Raw genomic sequence first — 18,607 nt, forward strand, 5'->3', positions numbered from 1 at the left:
ATTTTGCCGATATTCCGATAGCGTATGGGGAACACATATCGCGCTGCTGACAGTGCTCTCCGTGTTCCCCTTAGCAGCACAGGGGAGAAGAAAGCAGTGTCTCCTCCCCCTGTGCTGCTGCTGCTGCCGCCAATGGAAGGACAGAAGAAAAAGGGAAGGGGAGGGGCTGTGGCCACTGCACCATCAATGAAGATTAATCTCTAACTTATTCATATGCAGGAGGTGGGAGCTGCAGGATCACATAGCCGGCTCCCGACCTCTATAAGCTGTAGCTGCGATCCGCGGTAGTTAACCCCTCAGGTGCCGCGGATCGCAGCTACTGCTCATAGAGGTCGGGAGCCGGCTATGTGATTCTGCAGCTCCCGCCTCCTGCATATGAATAAATGAGAGATTAATCTTCATTGGTGGCGCAGTGCGCCCCCCCCAAGCCCAGCATTAGACATTGGTAGTGCAGTTCCCCCCAACCCCAGTATTAAAAACATTGGTGGCGCAGTGCGCCCCCCCACAGGATCCCCTCTACCCTGCTCCTCCGATCGGAGCCCCAGCAGTGTAATGCTGGGGCTCCGATCGGTTACCATGGCAGCCAGGACGCTATTGAAGCCCTGGCTGCCATGGTAAGCTCCATGCTGCTGTGTGCACAAAGCACAGGGCAGCAGGGAGAGTGTGAGCTCCTATTCACCCTGATAGATCTCTATCAGGGTGAATAGGACAAGGGTTCTAGTCCCTAAGGGGGCTAAAAGTTAGTAAAAAAAAGTTATAAAAATAAAACGCCAAAATATTAAGTATAAATGAAAAAGAAAGATTTACAAAAAAAAAATACACATTAACAATAAACATTAATTTTCAGCAGATTTGTGTAGGAATTTTTTATTTTTTTTCAAAAATGAAAATTCCCTGAATATCGGTATAAATTATCGGCCTGAAAGTTCACAGATTATCGGTATCGGCCCTAACAAATCTATATCGGTCGATCCCTAGTCTGAACGTGGGCACAGAAGTCCAGGGAGAGCTGGTAGGGAATTGTCAGGAGGTGACCTTTATTCCCAGCTTCTGGCCTAGACGCTTGTTTTGAGGTTTTCTATGTGTTTATTGTGTCTTGTATCCTACCCACTGTGACAATATCCCACAGAATGAACACCTGTGGTCCTGATGCATGGACACTAATTACATCACCTGCTCAATACTAAGGAAACCCTGAAAACATCAGCGGCAGGTGGGCCCTGAGGACTGGAGGTGGGGAACACTGATTTACACAATGTTAGGCAGCTGGTTTTAGGGGGTTTTCTGGGATTCTAGGTTTTTAATAGATATGATCATGTAGGTGCTTAGGCTACTTTCACACTTGCGTTTGGTGCGGATCCAACATGGATCTGCACAGACGGATCCGTTCAGATAATACAACCGTCTGCATCTATTCATATCGGATCCGTTTGTATTATCTTTAACATAGCCATTAAAAGTCAATGGAGGACGGATCCATTTTCTATTGTGCGAGATTGTGTCAGTGAAAACGGATCCGTCCCTATTGACTTACATTGTGTGCCAGGACGGAACCGTTTGTCTCAGTTTCGTCAGGTGGACATCAAAACGCTACAAGCAGGGTTTTGGTGTCCGCCTCCAAAGCGGAATGGAGACTGAACTAATGCATTGTGAGCGGATCCTTACCCATTCAGAATGCATTAGGGCCAAACTGATCCGTTTTGGACCGCTTGTGAGAACCCATGATGGATCTCACAAACGGAAAGCCAAAACGCCAGTGTGAAAGTAGCCTACCTCAAGTACATGTTCCCAGGCTTTTTCATTTTTGGTTTGGACTCTCCTTATCCATTAGTTTCCATCCTGTATGTAGCACCTCCTGTTACTGCATCCAACCAAACCCATGATGCATTTCTCCTTTCTGTGCCACAGCACCGCCCCTAACAATGTCCAGTTAGTTTGTAGCTCCTCCCACCCAGCTAGCTACTTAGACACTCCCCTGTTACTGCTTTGACACGCCCATGGACATAACCTCACAGGAAATAAGAGCTTCATGGTCATGTGACCAAAGCCCAGAACAGAAGATAGGAGCAATAAGGGCAAAAGAAGTAAATTACGAAATCACAGCTACCTTGTTAAATGATTATTTTAAAAGATGTTGATGCAAAACGTAAAACCTCTTTTATGGTTATGGCTACTAGGTGTATATAAAAGAGGTTTTCCAACTAGAGAAATTGATGGCATGGCATCAGTGCTAGGACCACCACAATGCCTAGAACATAGGGGCCACAGCCCTAGGTGAAGAATATTTGCCCCTTCAGCTTTGTCCCTGAAACATCACCACCCAATGCCATGTAAGAACTACAACAAACCCCTATTCATTTCACTACGTGTAGATAAAGCCCAAGCTCAATCCATCAGGGTCTGATCACTGAAAAACCCCATCATTGCCAGAACTAATATTTCTGGTGGAAAACATCTTGCTATAGACACCACTGCATCATATTTTTTTTAAATTAAATTGCATGTTTTTTTTTTAATAGATAGGACATTCTTCTATTTGGGTCTAATTAAAATGATTCCTTTGTTTGGGATCTGCAGCTTGCATTGTATATACACTATATAGCAAGCTGCAGAGTGCTGGACACTGTCAGATCTGTCAGACTGGCTGTCTGACGGCTTGGGTATGCAGTCCCTCTTTGTCCTCTCCTGACCAGTGTAAGGCTAGGTCTACACGACGACATTTGTTGCACGACAATTTTTATAATGATAGTTTATGGTGTCGCACGGCGACATGCTGCGATGCGACAGTGGCAAAAAATCCTTTCGAGATGGCTGTTGCAGTCGCAGCATGTTGCATTGCGACACCATAAACTATCATTATAAAAATTGTCGCGCGACATTGGTGCGACAAAAGTTGTAGTGTAGTTGTGCCCTATCTGTTGCGCGACTTATTGTCGTCGTGTAGACCTTGCCTAATAAGCTGTGTGAGAAAGTGAAGGGAATGGTCTGGGAAAGCAAAGTATCTGTCGCCCAGCAGATTGTTACCACCTGCCTACCACAGCAACTCCCTACAGATGATTTTTGACCAAATCAAAGTTGAACTTTTCAATCAATTCGATCATAAATCTGCCTAGAAAACTGTTCACAAGGAGGAAAACGGGCTGGAGACCAAGGCGTTGGACAGATTTGGCTGTGACCGGCATTCAGCAGCTTGCTATGCAGTGTATGTGCATGCAGATCTATCTTATCAATAATCAATAACACACCAGAAGATGTCATTGGCAGGAAACTGTGCCCCGTGACCCCCACGGATTGCTACTCCAAAGTCTTTAGATCTCTCTAGTCTGTACTTGTAAATCACCTTTTTGCTGTTTTGAGACTGTACATCGGGTGGGAGATATTTTTCTAATCCCCGTGGCAAGCTTAAAGGGCAAATACAGTGAAAATGATCTTCTGATATGTCCTATATACCGTACATATGGGAAGATGGCGTTAATGAAGTCTGAGATCTTGGACCACCACTGATTTCCAGAATGACAAGAACTTTGGCATTACTATGAGATTTCTGTAACTGGACTAAGCAAAAGTCCATTCAGGTCGGTGAGTGTTGTACCAGATTTCCAGGATCTTTTAGATCTACGATGCATTATACTTCTTGAAAGAATTGTGTTCGTTGTGGATGGATTTTTGGTAGAGCACTGAAAGATTTAGTGCATCAGCACTTGAATTATAGAGCTTTGTAGGCAACATACCTGTTCTTTTATTTTGAGCTCCTAATAAATGTTCCTGGTGCATCTTCTTCTTCTCCATCCTTGTTTAGGGGGCAGGTGTCCTTCTGACATGATGACCATAGTGATGTCACGTTCTGGATGTGTGGTATGTTTATCAGAGAGGTTGCATTCACTTCCTCTCAATGTTTTTTTTTTGTATTTTACAGGGAAGTCTGTTCAGTCCAGATATTAAACTTGAAACACTTAAGGAAGATATTAAAGATTTTTTGAAGGCATCAGGTAGGTCACTGTGCTGTTCCACAAGACTTCTACTTGTAAAAGAGCATCTGCACTTAAAGGAAATGTGTCACCAAAAATGTTATCTGACAGTTAAAACCAGATGGTAGCACATCTCCTCCTTTTTTTCTAATCTAATGTTTTTTATTTTTTGATCACAGATTTTTTTAAATTCTATTTGCTGAACATGATTATGGGGGCGGCCATCTTGCCTGAGCTGTTCTTAACAGCATTTAGAATGGATTAGGAAAATTGCTTTACGGCAGCCCCATGGTCCGTAGGCACAATGGTCAGGAGGGGACCTCATTGACTTCGAGGGGAGAGTTTTCTAGACATGCCCAGTGCCCTGTGCAGAGGTCGTTGTACAAGGGAAGAATAGATAAGCTCTGACAATCACCTACTGTGAATGGTGGATCCTGTCTTATCTGTACACAGTGGTGATATCATTGCAGGCAGGATTAGAATCACAGATAAGCAGGTAACTGCAGTAATGTGATCTGTACAGACCAAGAAGTGGCGCTTATTATTCGGCTTAGTGGTCAGTGCGAAAACTACAGGATTTTATGGTTTCTGTGGAAGGTTAAATATAACTAACATATTTTAAAATAATTTTTTAACATAAAATAGGTAATTTTGTGATGACACATTCCCTTTAAGGGATATTCTGGTTATACAAGTTATCCCCAATCCATAGGATAAGGCCCCTTGCAGACGAGCGTGCGCGGATTAGGTCCAGATGCTTTGCGGATGCGTTCAGTGAAAAATGCGCGATTTTGCAAGCAAGTTCATTCAGTTTAGTCTGCAATCCTGTTCAGTTTTTATCGCGCTCGTGCAATGCGATTTTATGCGTTTTGCAAGCGCGTGATAAAAAACTGAATGCTTACAAACAACATCTTTTAGCAACCATCAGAGAAAAACGCATCGCATCAGCACTTGCTTGCGGATGTGATTTTCACGCAGCCCGATTCACTTCTACGGGGCAAGCGTTGCGTGAAAATCGCAGAATATAGAACCTGCTGCGATTTTCACGCAACGCACAAGTGATGTGTGAAAACCAACGCTCAAGTACACAGACCAATTGAAATAAATGGAATCCGGATTCCGTGCTGGCGCAATGCGTTCGCATCACGCATTGCACCCGCGCGGAATACTCGCTCGTGTGAAAGAGGGGCCTAAGAGATAACTGTCAGATCACCAGAACTGGGTCCCGTACTTTGTGGAGCCCCCTAAAATGGATGGAGCGGCTGGTTGGAAAAGCGCACAGCCGATTCATTCACTTTTATGAGAGCGCTGGAGATGGCAGCTCTTTCCATTTCTTTTTGTGATCGGTGGGGGTCCCAGTGGTAGGTTTCCAACTGATCTGGGGATATGGGATAACTTGCTATAACCGGAATACCCCTTTAAATTGCATTTATGTATAAATGCTGCAAGCAGCTGAGTATTTGCTGGAGACATTTGTGGCAGTGTGTTCTCTATTCATTACACAATGAAGCGCCTGCCTACCGCTTTTGTTTTATGCACCATATGCCATTGTGAGATTATAATCAGCAGTATGCAGACGAAATAATACAATTGGGAAATAAGATTGTGGTCATCAATTGAGAGGCTGGAGGCAGGGTTATGGAATATGTTTGTGATATATACTTGGTGAATGAGATTTAATTATTTCTCATTGTTTAGCCACTTTTCTTTATTTTATTTTTTTATTTATTTTTTTTTAGGTTGGGAGAAAAAACTTCAGAATGCTGTGTATCGTGAGCTTAATGTGTATGTATCACCTTACAAATCTTTACATTATTGGACAACTCTATCTCTATATATATATATATATATATATATATATATATATATATATATACATACACACAGTACAGACCAAAAGTTTGGACACACCTTCTCATTCAAAGAGTTTTCTTTATTTTCTTGAAGGCATCAAAACTATGAATTAACACGTGGAATTATATACATAACAAAAAGTGTGAAACAACTGAAAATATGTCCTATTCTAGGTTCTTCAAAGTAGCCACCTTTTGCTTTGATTACTGCTTTGCACACTCTTGGCATTCTCTTGATGAGCTTCAAGAGGTAGTCACCTGAAATGGTCTTCCAACAGTCTTGAAGGAGTTCCCAGAGATGCTTAGCACTTGTTGGCACTTTTGCCTTCACTCTGCGGTCCAGCTCACCCCAAACCATCTTGATTGGGTTCAGATCCGGTGACTGTGGAGGCCCGATCATGTGGCGCAGCACCCCATCACTCTCCTTCATGGTCAAATAGCCCTTACACAGCCTGGAGGTGTGTTTGGGGTCATTGTCCTGTTGAAAAATAAATGATGGTCCAACTAAACGCAAAGCCGCTGCAAAATGCTGTGGTAGACATGCTGGTTCAGTATGCCTTCAATTTTGAATAAATCCCCAACAGTGTCACCAGCAAAGCACCCCCACACCATCACACCTCCTCCTCCATGCTTCACGGTGGGAACCAGGCATGTAGAGTCCATCCGTTCACCTTTTCTGCGTCGCACAAAGACACGGTGGTTGGAACCAAAGATCTCAAATTTGGACTCATCAGACCAAAGCACAGATTTCCACTGGTCTAATGTCCATTCCTTGTGTTCTTTAGCCCAAACAAGTCTCTTCTGCTTGTTGCCTGTCCTTAGCAGTGGTTTCCTAGCAGATATTCTACCATGAAGGCCTGATTCACACAGTCTCCTCTTAACAGTTGTTCTAGAGATGTGTCTGCTGCTAGAACTCTGTGTGGCATTGACCTGGTCTCTAATCTGAACTGCTGTTAACCTGCGATTTCTGAGGCTGGTGACTCGGATGAACTTATCCTCCGCAGCAGAGGTGACTCTTGTGGACCGCCCCAGGAAAGGAAGACCATGTGAGCCAGTTTCTTTGTAGCGCTTGATGGTTTTTGTGACTGCACTTGGGGACACTTTCAAAGTTTTCCCAATTTTTCGGACTGACTGACCTTCATTTCTTAAAGTAATGATGGCCACTCGTTTTTCTTTACTTAGCTGCTTTTGTCTTGCCATAATACAAATTCTAACAGTCTATTCAGTAGGACTATCAGCTGTGTATCCACCTGACTTCTCCACAACGCAACTGATGGTCCCAACCCCATTTATAAGGCAATAAATCCCACTTATTAAACCTGACAGGGCACACCTGTGAAGTGAAAACCATTTCAGGTGACTACCTCTTGAAGCTCATCAAGAGAATGCCAAGAGTGTGCAAAGCAGTAATCAAAGCAAAAGGTGGCTACTTTGAAGAACCTAGAATATGACATATTTTCAGTTGTTTCACACTTTTTGTTATGTATATAATTCCACATGTGTTAATTCATAGTTTTGATGCCTTCAGTGTGAATCTACAATTTTCATAGTCATGAAAATAAAGAAAACTCTTTGAATGAGAAGGTGTGTCCAAACTTTTGGTCTGTACTGTATATACGTATACATAGTAAAGTAATACAGTTTAAAGAAAACCTGTCAGCCCTCCTTTTCTGGAGGATTTTTTTCTTTGTACTCTGCATTTTGCTGTTCCTCTGTTAGGGCCTTTTACATGGACCAATGTATCAGGCAATTATTGGGAACGAGCCAGACATTACAGATAATTACCTAAGGGTCCATTCACACGACCGTAGGCTGTCTGCAAACAGCGGTTTCTCAATATACAGGCACCGGCCGTGTGAATCCCAAATCCTGTGCACTGCAAACCACGATTTTCAGTCCGCAGCGCGGGCACGGATGGTTTAAGTTTGTGCGAATGTACCCTAATCATCGGGGAGATGAGAGCTGCAATCACCTCTTCTGTATGGGGACAAGCAATCGATACAGAGATCGCTTATTCCCATAGAAATGAATTGTTCCTGGGCATCAGATCGCTGTTTAGACCGTACGATCTCCGGCAGAACAACACGATCACCCAGTGAATGAGCTTGTTCATCAGATGATTACCGGCACCTTTCACACAGGCTAATTATTGGGAATGAGCGCTTATGCAATTGCTCATCCCCGATCATCGACCTGATTATGGGTCCATGTAAAATGACCTTTTATTCCTTGTGGAAATGTAAGAATAAATGGGCACTGATTGGGTAGTGTCAGAGTGTGCAGGGATACACACCTAGTGCAAGGGAAATGGTAACAGGCAGATGTCAGTTTATTCATACTTGTCCAAGAGGAATAGCAGATGAACAGCACAGCGCAGCGTTCTAAGATAATCCATTGTTATTCTTAGCGGATGACGAGTATTTATGTAAAACAAATGACATATCAGGAGCACAGACATGTCTAAAAGAATAATTAACACCAAAAAGGCCTTAGTTGTAAATAATAAAAAATTCCAAAATAGGTTGAAATATTTTAATAAAAACTAATATATTATATACATAAGTAAAATTCCTTTTCACAATAATCTGGATGTATATAATAATAATATTAATGGTCCACATAGAGAACAAGTTGCAATAAAATGATTTTGCCATGATTGTGCAGTATATAGTGTATAGTATAATATAATAATGGGTACATGGCTGCCTAAAAGTGCATAATTGTGCAACAAAGCTAAATCAATAAAGTGGGGTAAGTGCAATTATAAAGTGCTAGTGCAAAAGCGAGTGCATGACAGACCTAACCAAACACTGAGAGGGAGTCTGTATCCCCAGATTTCAGAATAAAGTGCACGTACTGAATATATGTAGTGCATATTTCAGAATTCCCAGGTCTTCTAAAAGACCAAGTCCAGAGGTGGCGACTGTGGGGGAGATTTATCAAACTGGTGAAAAGTAGAACTGGCTTAGTTGCCCATAGCAACCAATCAGATTCCACCTTTCATTTTTGACCGCTCCTTTGGAAAATATGAGGTGGAATCCGATTGGGCAACTAAGCCAGTTCTACTTTACACCAGTTTGATAAATCACCCCATGTTGTGCTGCAGATTTTGATAGGAGTCTGCAGCAGAACCCACATATGTCGTAGATCCAAGACAATTCTGCACAAGAATCAGCATGCTGTGGATTTTGAAATTTAAAGGGAATCTGTCGCATCCGGCAAGCGTATATAATACATGTCTCCAGATCAGTAATTTGTATTTCAATACTCCCCGCCATTCACCTGCTATAAGTCTGCAAACTGGCTATGGAACTCATATAGAGGACTTCTCCTGGAGTGCTTTACATGGCTGGATTGGGGGTGCAGAGCGGGGGAATGGGGGTGAGTATTCAGCGCCCCTCAATCCAGCCATGGAATGCACCGAGAGGACTCCTGCGCATGTGCACATAATGGAGAGGACTCCAGTAGAAGTCCTCTGTATGAATTCCATAGCCGATTTGTGGACTCCTAGCAGGTGGGAATGAGTATTGACATGCAAATTACTGATCTGGAGTCAGCGACAGGTGTTCTACATTTGTCAGGACTTGCCGGAGGTGACAGATTCCCTTTAATGTCTTCACCGATTTTTATAAATAACAAATTATTACACAAGGACAAAGATGGACACATGAGAACACAGGACCACAATCTGAGGGAATGACACCCTCTTATCAACATGAAATGAGTAAAGCACAAAGCATATGGATAAAACTGATAGAAAGGAAGAAGGGAGAGGGTAGAACATGGCCTCACTCCCACTAGAATTTCCTTGCATCTAGGTTCTTAAAAGGAGGGAATCGATGAATAGACTGCAAAAGCGCCACTTACCGCTCCTGGTTTATGCATTTTTCTGGGTGTACTGTGTGATTCTTTTATTCACCTGTGGAGGCGCTGCAGGGAAATTCATGACTTGCTGCTGGATTCTCTGACTGATTACATCGCCCTGCAGGGGGACACCTTGTGATTAGCTTTCTGATGAATACATTGGATTTTACATTTGATTGATGTTTTGGGGTTCTAGGCTTCCAGCTCCATCTCATCCAGCAGCACCTGCTGAACATATTAAAGAACCCCTGGCGTATATGAGGCGAGCTCAGGTAGGTAGTGAACGCATCAGCGGTGCTACGATCGCCCAGAGGTACGGTACAGTGATGCATGCAGAGCAGTCATGTTTTGGTGACCTTTAATGTTATTGTGTCTGGGCCTAGTAATTTGTGGAGCATAATTTAGTTAAAATAGAAGCCCAACAGGATATGTATAAACTTATATAAGAAATAATTAATCATTTTCTGTGAAAATGCAATTTTCTGACTGACTGACCAAAGAATAATTTTCTGCTTACTTACAAAGAGATTATAGTGGGCCTGTCTGCTGGGTCCTGCTGCCAGATCTGTGACCACATATATACATAGTTTATGCCAGAAAAGCTTGTAATTGATATTTTAAATCCCTCCAACTTGTCAATACCCAGCATATCCGGAGTCTGGCTTCGTCACCCTCTGTCGGTGTTTGAGAGGCGACATGATATATAAACATGGCTACAAGGAAGGATCACTGAAGATGGGTTATCGCCCTTTTGCTGAGCACCCCTCACCTCTCTGTTTCCGGGACCCCTGAAGTATAACTTATGGAGGATCTGTCCCCTCCCCTGTCATGTCTGGTTTAGTATATACTTGTTATCCCCATAAAATATCTATTCTGGAGCATCTTCACATATAACGCTGCATTGGGCACTGTGCGATTATGTAGGAACACCTGAATACCACTTTATCCATATATATTCAGCCGTAGTAACAGAGGAACGATACAGAGCATTGTTCTAAGATAAGATGCTCTTTTACTAAAACTGACATGTCAGTGGAGGTGACCGCTGCATTTACAAGCCGCGATCCCCTCCACAGTATGGGGAGGAGGGATTACTAATGCCATCACTCACACCCATGCAGAATCGCTTGATAATTTAGGTGACTGCACCAGCGATCTATTACTCAATGAACAAGTGTTTTTCTTGTTCTTCAGGTAATTGGTGGTACCTTCAAAGTGCTGATTATTGCTAACGGGAGTTTGTACAAACACTCATTAACGATAATTTGCCTGAATATTGGACTGTGTAAAGGGGCCTTCAAAGAAGACCTCGATTGCAATTTTAGCTGAGATACGGCAGCTCTTACTCCCAACTCTGGTTTCTAAATGTGCTATCTCTGGCTGTATCACAGCTGGCACTGCCGTTCCGGTCTTGTTTTTAAAGTTTTTTCAAAGATTCTCAGCTTTAAAACAACAAATTTAGCATGACTAAAAGAAGACTAAGGCACTCATAGGGTTAATATATTTGGACTGTACACAGAGTACAGCACAGTTTAGGTTACAGAAGCTCTTAAAGGATCAGTACTCCCACAGACCGGAGCTCCGCCCCTATTATAGTCAATGGGGACGGAGTGGCGGTCCGGTGGCAATGCGAAATAGCGGCAGGACAGATCCGACATGGTGAACAGCCTGTCGGATCCGTCCTGCCGCAAGTGTGAAAGTACCCTTAGGCAGCTGCTTGGTCTGCCTTATGGTAGCACCGGCCCTGGATAGCAGCTGTGCTTGGTATCGCACTCAGCCCAGGCTCGGACTGGCCCACAGGGGTACAGGGGAATCCCCCGGTGGGCCCCTGAGCAAGGTGGGCCCCTAGTCTCCCACCCCCTGCACAAGTGGCACATAACACATTAGATTTAGTATACTACATACATATATTCAATGTACCGCACCTTAACCAGCTTATGTTCATATAAAAAAAAGTTTGATTATTTATTATATTTGAATGTATCCGTACGGTGGGCCCCCAAAATAAATTTTACTGGTGGTCCCTAGGTACCCCAGTCCGACACTGACTCAGCCCAAGAGATGCGCCCGGGCCAAGTGACCGATGAATGCGCCGTCACTGACTTAGGAAAAGCTGAGAGAAGGCTTTGGTGCTAACAGTAACGCTGGTGCCTTCTCAAACCGCTGATTGGTTCCTGGGTGTTGGACTCCCACCGATCAGATACTGATGACCTATCCTGAGTATATCATTATATAAGTCTCGGAAAACCCTATTTTAAATATAAAATGGAGCACTTTTCACAAACAAAATAAAAATCTCCTGTTGTGTTGAAGACCGCGGACGCTGCTAACATGTGCTCTGTGCTAACCTCATAGTCCATTTACTGGAACTGTACACAAGTTCTGACATATAATCATAAATGACCACTAGCTCTAATTGAGTTTATCTATGCCCACTTAGGAGACCAGCATCTTTGGGCAAAGTACCAATACATGTCCCTTTTCTGTATCTGGCACATTGGCATGTTGTTTTAATACAATGGTATTTTAAAATCGGCAATTTATATGTACTTTTACTAATATTATTGTGATTTACATTGATCATACAATGTGATTTAACTACCCCGCTCCTTGTGTCTCTGCTACCTGAGGAAGGGGTCTTTTGAGCCCAGAAACGTGTTATATGTGAGACTTGGATTAATTGTTTGGATTTATCACTTTATTTGGAAATCTGCATCCCTTGATGCCAAGTTCTGTGAGACTGCTTCGATCATTTGCTGCTAGGGCTGCAGCTAACGATTATTTTAGTAATCAAGTATTCTACCGACTAATCCAACGATTAATCTCTAATAAGAAAAAACTAATTAAAAGAACGTTTTCTATAAAAACTCATCAGCTCCCTTGCCTCCAGTGCCACCAGCTCCCCCCAGTACCATCAGTCCCCCCCCCCAAAGCCATCAGCTTTCCCATGTCATCAGTTGCTTCCCCTCCCAGTGCCATCAGCTCCCCTCCAATTCCACCAGCTCCTCCCCCAATGCCACCAGAACCTCCCCCAATGCCACCAGCTCGCCCCCTGTTCAACCAGCTGCCCCCACTGCCATCAGTTCCCCCACTTCCCCTCCTAGCCATCAGTGTCCAGCCACAGAGCCATTGACATTGAACTAAAATACTTACCTTTCCTGTAGGGATGAGGCTGACACTCCAGAGATCTTCGCGAGCTGCATCGGGACCTGACATCACACAGCACCAGGTCATAGTGCGTGCTTACGTGCATTATGTCCTGACGATGTGTCTACGTCAGGATCCAGTGCAGCACTGTGCGAGCAGGCGGGTGACCATGAAGTGTGAGTAATAGCAAGCTCTTCACACCATGGTCACATGGCACAAACGAATCATCGATGCAAAAAATTAGCATCGAAGATTTTTTTTGCGTCGAGTTAATTGATTCATTTGAGTAATCATTTGAGCCCTAGCTGCTACTCCACAGCCTAAAAACGAGACCTGACTCGTAACTCTAGCTGCTGTGCATCCTGAGATAGAACAGCTTGAATCAGCACCCCCTTCAGCCGGCTGTGATCTCAGCCAGCCTGGAGAAGAGGAGGAGCCAGTGGGGGGCGTGCCAACAGACTGCAGGGAGAGGAGAAGAGACAAAGAGCCACCTCTCCACTATACAGGACCCCAGGGGAAGAGATAACATAGACTTTTGTGCTCATATCAGAGAGCATACTAGCTCCTCGAGGCGTCTTTTATTTCCACAAAAAGGGATAAGATGAGTGCTTGCCCACCCTGCTTCTCCTAATTAGACTGTTTATTGAGGCCACAACCCAGACGTTTACTAGCATATGTAATGCAACTTCAAATAAGTTGCACCCAAAAATTGCACAACACACATGCATCAATAAAATTTTCATTTTATCCGGCCTCTATCTTATCCACAATAAAGCATCTGCATTCTGCCCATTACTTAACTATTAAATGTAAAGATTATCATTTTTAATGAGCATTACAGTTTTGCATGCCCTTTTTTTTCTCTTTGGTCCTGCTCTAACCAGATGTCAGGTGCTAGTATAATATGCTATCGGTGTTATTGGTGAGAAAATTACATTGCAGTGATGTGCCCTCGCTATTGGCCATGGGTGTCAGTTCTAACATACAGCTAACATCCTGCTGCGATGGCTGGGTTTAGCGCTAACTCTGATCCTGGTTGTTTAAGGTTACTTTCACACTTGTTTTCCAGTATTGAGATCCAGCAGAGGATCTAAATACCAGAAAAAAAACTGTTCCGCTTACTCCTCATGCATTCTGAATGGAAAGAGATCCGTTCAGGATGCATCAGGATGTCTTCTGTTCCGGCAGCATTTCGTTTCTTGACCGGACCCAAAAACGCTGCAAGCTGTGGTGTCATAAAAACGGGAAAAAACAGATCCAGCACTGAAAACAATGCAAGTCAATGGTAACTGAAAAAACAGATCCGTTTATTTCCGGTATTCAGATCCTCTGCCGGATCTCAATACTGGGATTAACAACGCAAGTGTGAAAGTAGCCCAACTCCTCAGATGGAGCTGTTGTCATCTAGAATTGGGGCTAAATGAGTATTCAGCCAGCAACCGTCTCCTTTATAGCTGGCGTTCTTTTTTAGCAATCTCTCGGCTGCAGCGTATCCATTGTGACCTAATCAGAGTACGTTATCATGTTCACTTAGCATTTTTCCAGCATTGGTAACGCACAAGTAACTGGGCTATAGCCATTTAGAAGAGCCAAATGACTTCCTTTTTATTCGATTTTCTCATCGGTAAATGGTGGGAGGTGAAGCGTATACTTCCAGGTTATGTCAGGTCTGTAGGGATGTTGTATAGCAGACTGCTCCAAAAATATGCACAGAATTGCTCTCTTCTAACCGGTGTATAATATGCAAATAAGACGTATGCATACTTGGACGTCTTAAAGTAATTTAGTAACTCATCCTGTGAGAATAAAATACAGAGACAATGATCATTGCTTAAAGGGGTTGTCTCACTTCAACAAATGGTGAGAAAAGGTTAATACAAGCCACTTATTAATGCATTGTGATTGTCCATATCGCCTCCTTTGCTGGCTGGATTAGTTTTTCCATCACATTATACACTGCTTGTTTCCAGGAGTTGTACAACCACCCTGTAATCCAGCAGCAGTGGCCGTGGTTGCACAATATAGGAAAAACCACTGTCCTCTCTGGCAGCTGATCCCTTTCTGGCCACCTTGTATCTGCGCTACAGCGATGGCTACAACCCCTGGAAACGAGCAGTGTATAATGAGATGGAAAAATTAATCATTTACATAAGAATGAAAGCCTGGCTTTAGCTCCAATGGTAAATCATTAAAGGGCTCATTTAATTCACCAAGGTCAACTCTTCCGGGCAGTATTACTGGTTTACTAGGTTGATCGTGGTGACAGATCCTAGCGATCTTTATGGATGAAGGTAAAAACACGGATTAGGACTGATGACTGTTTATTCTCCTTCTTTTAGGCAAGCTGGGAGAAGAGAGTCCTGAAGAGCTTGAACAGTATGTGTACAGAGCTCAATATTCCTCTTGCACGCAAGGTACTGTCAATCCGCTTTGGGTGTTTACTGTGCCCAACAGCATTTTACAGTGGTAAACAATCTCTAGTGTCTTATATCCTCTGTTATTCTTTATAACCAGCTCATATAGGCAAAATATTCAGTTATGCAAATTGATAGGGTGGGTTCAGAAGAGCACAATCTGTCGGAGTTCACCTTATCTGGCCTAGTCATACTGCCATTCACAGCAGGACCCTATTGACTATAATGGGATCCGGCTGCTTTCCAGCGAAATCCCAGCTTTCGGACGGACAAAAAAAAACCCATTGAAAACTAGCACCCCATTATAGTGAATGGGGTCCGGCGGTGAACAGCAGTATCCAGCTAGGCCAGATCCATTGAACTCTGGCAGGCTGTTCTTTAACAGAGAAGCCTGCGTATCAGTTACAATGAGGTGTGAACCTACCCCTTATTCTGTTAGATCAGACAAAACATATCCTCTGTGGATATTGGTGTTACCTGCTTGTTATGTTGTTTTAACTACTTTACTTCTCAGAATGCCCACCTGTTGTGTCCAATGTCAGTGGCCACACATGCTCAGTAGCTCAGCCTCACCACCTGGTAGCCCTCAAATAAGAATCAGAGCATGCTGAACACATTTAATCAAAAGTATAGCAGGAGGTGAATCAAAAGTATAGCAGGAGGCGAATCCAAAGTATAGCAGGAGGCGAATCCAAAGTATAGCAGGAGGCGAATCCAAAGTATAGCAGGAGGCGAATCCAAAGTATAGCAGGAGGCGAATCCAAAGTATAGCAGGAGGCGAATCCAAAGTATAGCAGGAGGCGAATCCAAAGTATAGCAGGAGGCGAATCCAAAGTATAGCAGGAGGCGAATCCAAAGTATAGCAGGAGGCGAATCCAAAGTATAGCAGGAGGCGAATCCAAAGTATAGCAGGAGGCGAATCCAAAGTATAGCAGGAGGCACCATAACATGTATGTAAGAGCAATATCTATAGACACAAGAGTAAATTAATATTAATTAATAGGACAATCCCTTTAAATAGTTACATAATAGTATGTAAGGCCGAATAAAGAAACACGTCTATCTAGTTCCGTCTACCAGCCTGCAAAATGAGACATACTATATGATTAGACTAGAAAAAAAGATAATTTTGTGGAAAACACAGAGATTTCTAATATCTACTTTATTTATAGATAAAAGGCCCTTTAGTATGCGTGCAGTTTGTATTTAGATAATTCCTTGCTGAGTTATCAGTGCTGGACGATGCTGTCCTGCATCAGCTCGGCATGACAGGCCTTCTGTCTGTGCTCTGTTTTTGCTCAGCTCCTAACGTCTATGTTTTTTTTGCTTTACAGAGGCCACCTGACGAGCAGAAAGAATTGCTCAACAAGTGGAATGAAATGGGGACCGATGAACCAGGTACAACTTTTTGTAAATAGCTGTTTTTCTTTTTAACCAAATCTATCACACTTACACCATACAACCCAGTTCTGTGTCACCCTCTGACAAGATTATTCTACATGCATGAGACTTATAGGGGCTAGGTTAAAAAAAAATGCCACCTGAAGCCAGCAATTGTCATAAAATATGAAAGAATATATACTTGCCTTTTTTCTCTTCCGCCGCCCCATTGCCGCAGCCATGATGTCTTCTTCTTGGCTGTAGCTATGACATGGCCGTATACACCAGGTAACGCCGAGGCCAATCACTGGCTTCAGCTGTATATGGTATGAGACCACCGAGGTCAGTAATGGGCTGCAGGTGGTCATATGGAGTATATGGAAATGTCATTGGTGCAGCCAATCAAAGCCTGGCGGGGAGAACCGGAGTGGCAGTGCTGGGAGTGGTGGGGACAAAATGAATGAGTATACTTTCTGTTATTGATTACTTGAGGGGAATATTCCATTAATCAAACAAGGCAGAATATGCAGCATCTGGTCACTAATGTGGCTCTACAGATTAAACACCAGGGGGCACCATTATAATGAATTAAAGAGAATATCTCACAACTGAAACATTTTTGTAGCAGAAAGTAAGTTACCAAAGTAACTAGTTTTTCGTGCTGAATTATATTAAAATAACATCCAGTGATGGCACAACCCATTATGGGTCCAGAACAAAGTAGTTGAAGAACCCTAAATAGTTATTCCCTTATTTCAAATAGTTATCAACAGTTCCTATATTAAACGGACTGATGAGTCTGATATTATACACATCTAGTAAGTGTGACTGTGACTATTCTGCAGTTTCTGTGGGGATTTATGCTTCTTGCTGTTTCCAGGTTTATTTAATATTTGCATGTATTTTTTCCCCAGACTTGAGTCTCTTTAGACCTGTGTATGCACCTAAAGATTTTCTTGAGGTATGTAAATACCAATAAAGTTGAGCTGAATCATTGGGGGACATTTACTAATCTTGTTGCGCCACAATTATGGTGTAAAATGTGCCAAAAATAATGGCTTTTTGAGATCCGGCATTGGATATCAAAACCACAGCAAAACGCTTCCGTTATAATAATACAACCGTCTGCATCCGTTCAGAACGGATCCTGTTGTATTATATATCGAAAATGAAAAAACTGGATCCGGCACCATTGACCTACTTGGTTTTTGGTGCTGGATCTGGCTTCTTCAGTTTCGCTTGCAGCAATTTTTTTGTCCGGCATGGGAACACAGCCAAACGGAATGTATTCTGATGACTCAGTTTCAGTTTGTTCAGTTTTGTCCCCTATTGACAATGAATGTAGACAAAACTGATGCGCAAGGCTGATGTGACAGTAGCCTTCGTTCTAGATTAAGCTTGCTTCTAAGGTAGTGTGAATTGTTAAAAAGATGCACGGCAGATCAGATAAATGCGACTCTTATTCAAAAAGTCTCAATTTTAGGGATGAAATGTCGCCTGTCTGCCATAAAGGAGTCGCACTTTCAAAATCAGTTGAGCACAGATGCATTGTCGCAAATACAATTACATGTCACATTTTAATGTTTTTCATAAAACATGCCGCATTTGTTTATAAAATGATGGATTAGTAGTCTACAATTACAAAAGACACATTTTAAAAATAGCATGCTTCTTTTGATAAATGAGGTGAAACAAATCACCACTTTTAATTAGCGATGTAGGGATTTTTCAGGCGCAAAATACGCCATTATTGATAAATGTCCCCCATTGTGTCTTGTGTCTAAATAGTTCCTTGATCATGTTTACCCATCAGATCATATTACAAATATGTATTATACAATTCCCAAACTAAGCAATTTTCCTTTTTTCGTCTTCGTTTTTTACTCCCCGTCTTCCTGGAATTGGAATAAAACGCAATTCCACCCTTGTTTTATGCGTTTTAATTTTTACGGCGTTCACTGTGCAGTGAAAATGCCACATT

The 18,607-nt window shown here is 42.8% G+C and overlaps 1 protein-coding gene across 1 annotated transcript in view; it reads left to right on the forward strand.

Annotated features, from left to right (window-relative positions):
* Positions 1-18,607, forward strand: part of TBC1D19 (TBC1 domain family member 19) — a 193,389-nt gene that overhangs the window by 29,042 nt on the left and 145,740 nt on the right. Inside the window, exons 2-7 of the mRNA XM_044284859.1 lie at positions 3,917-3,989; positions 5,708-5,753; positions 9,882-9,957; positions 15,172-15,246; positions 16,581-16,644; positions 17,541-17,587. Coding sequence (XP_044140794.1) covers positions 3,917-3,989; positions 5,708-5,753; positions 9,882-9,957; positions 15,172-15,246; positions 16,581-16,644; positions 17,541-17,587 — 381 coding nt within the window. The remainder of the gene's footprint in view (positions 1-3,916; positions 3,990-5,707; positions 5,754-9,881; positions 9,958-15,171; positions 15,247-16,580; positions 16,645-17,540; positions 17,588-18,607) is intronic.

The sequence above is a fragment of the Bufo gargarizans genome, chromosome 1 (genome assembly GCF_014858855.1).
Source record: "Bufo gargarizans isolate SCDJY-AF-19 chromosome 1, ASM1485885v1, whole genome shotgun sequence".
NCBI lineage: Eukaryota > Metazoa > Chordata > Amphibia > Anura > Bufonidae > Bufo > Bufo gargarizans.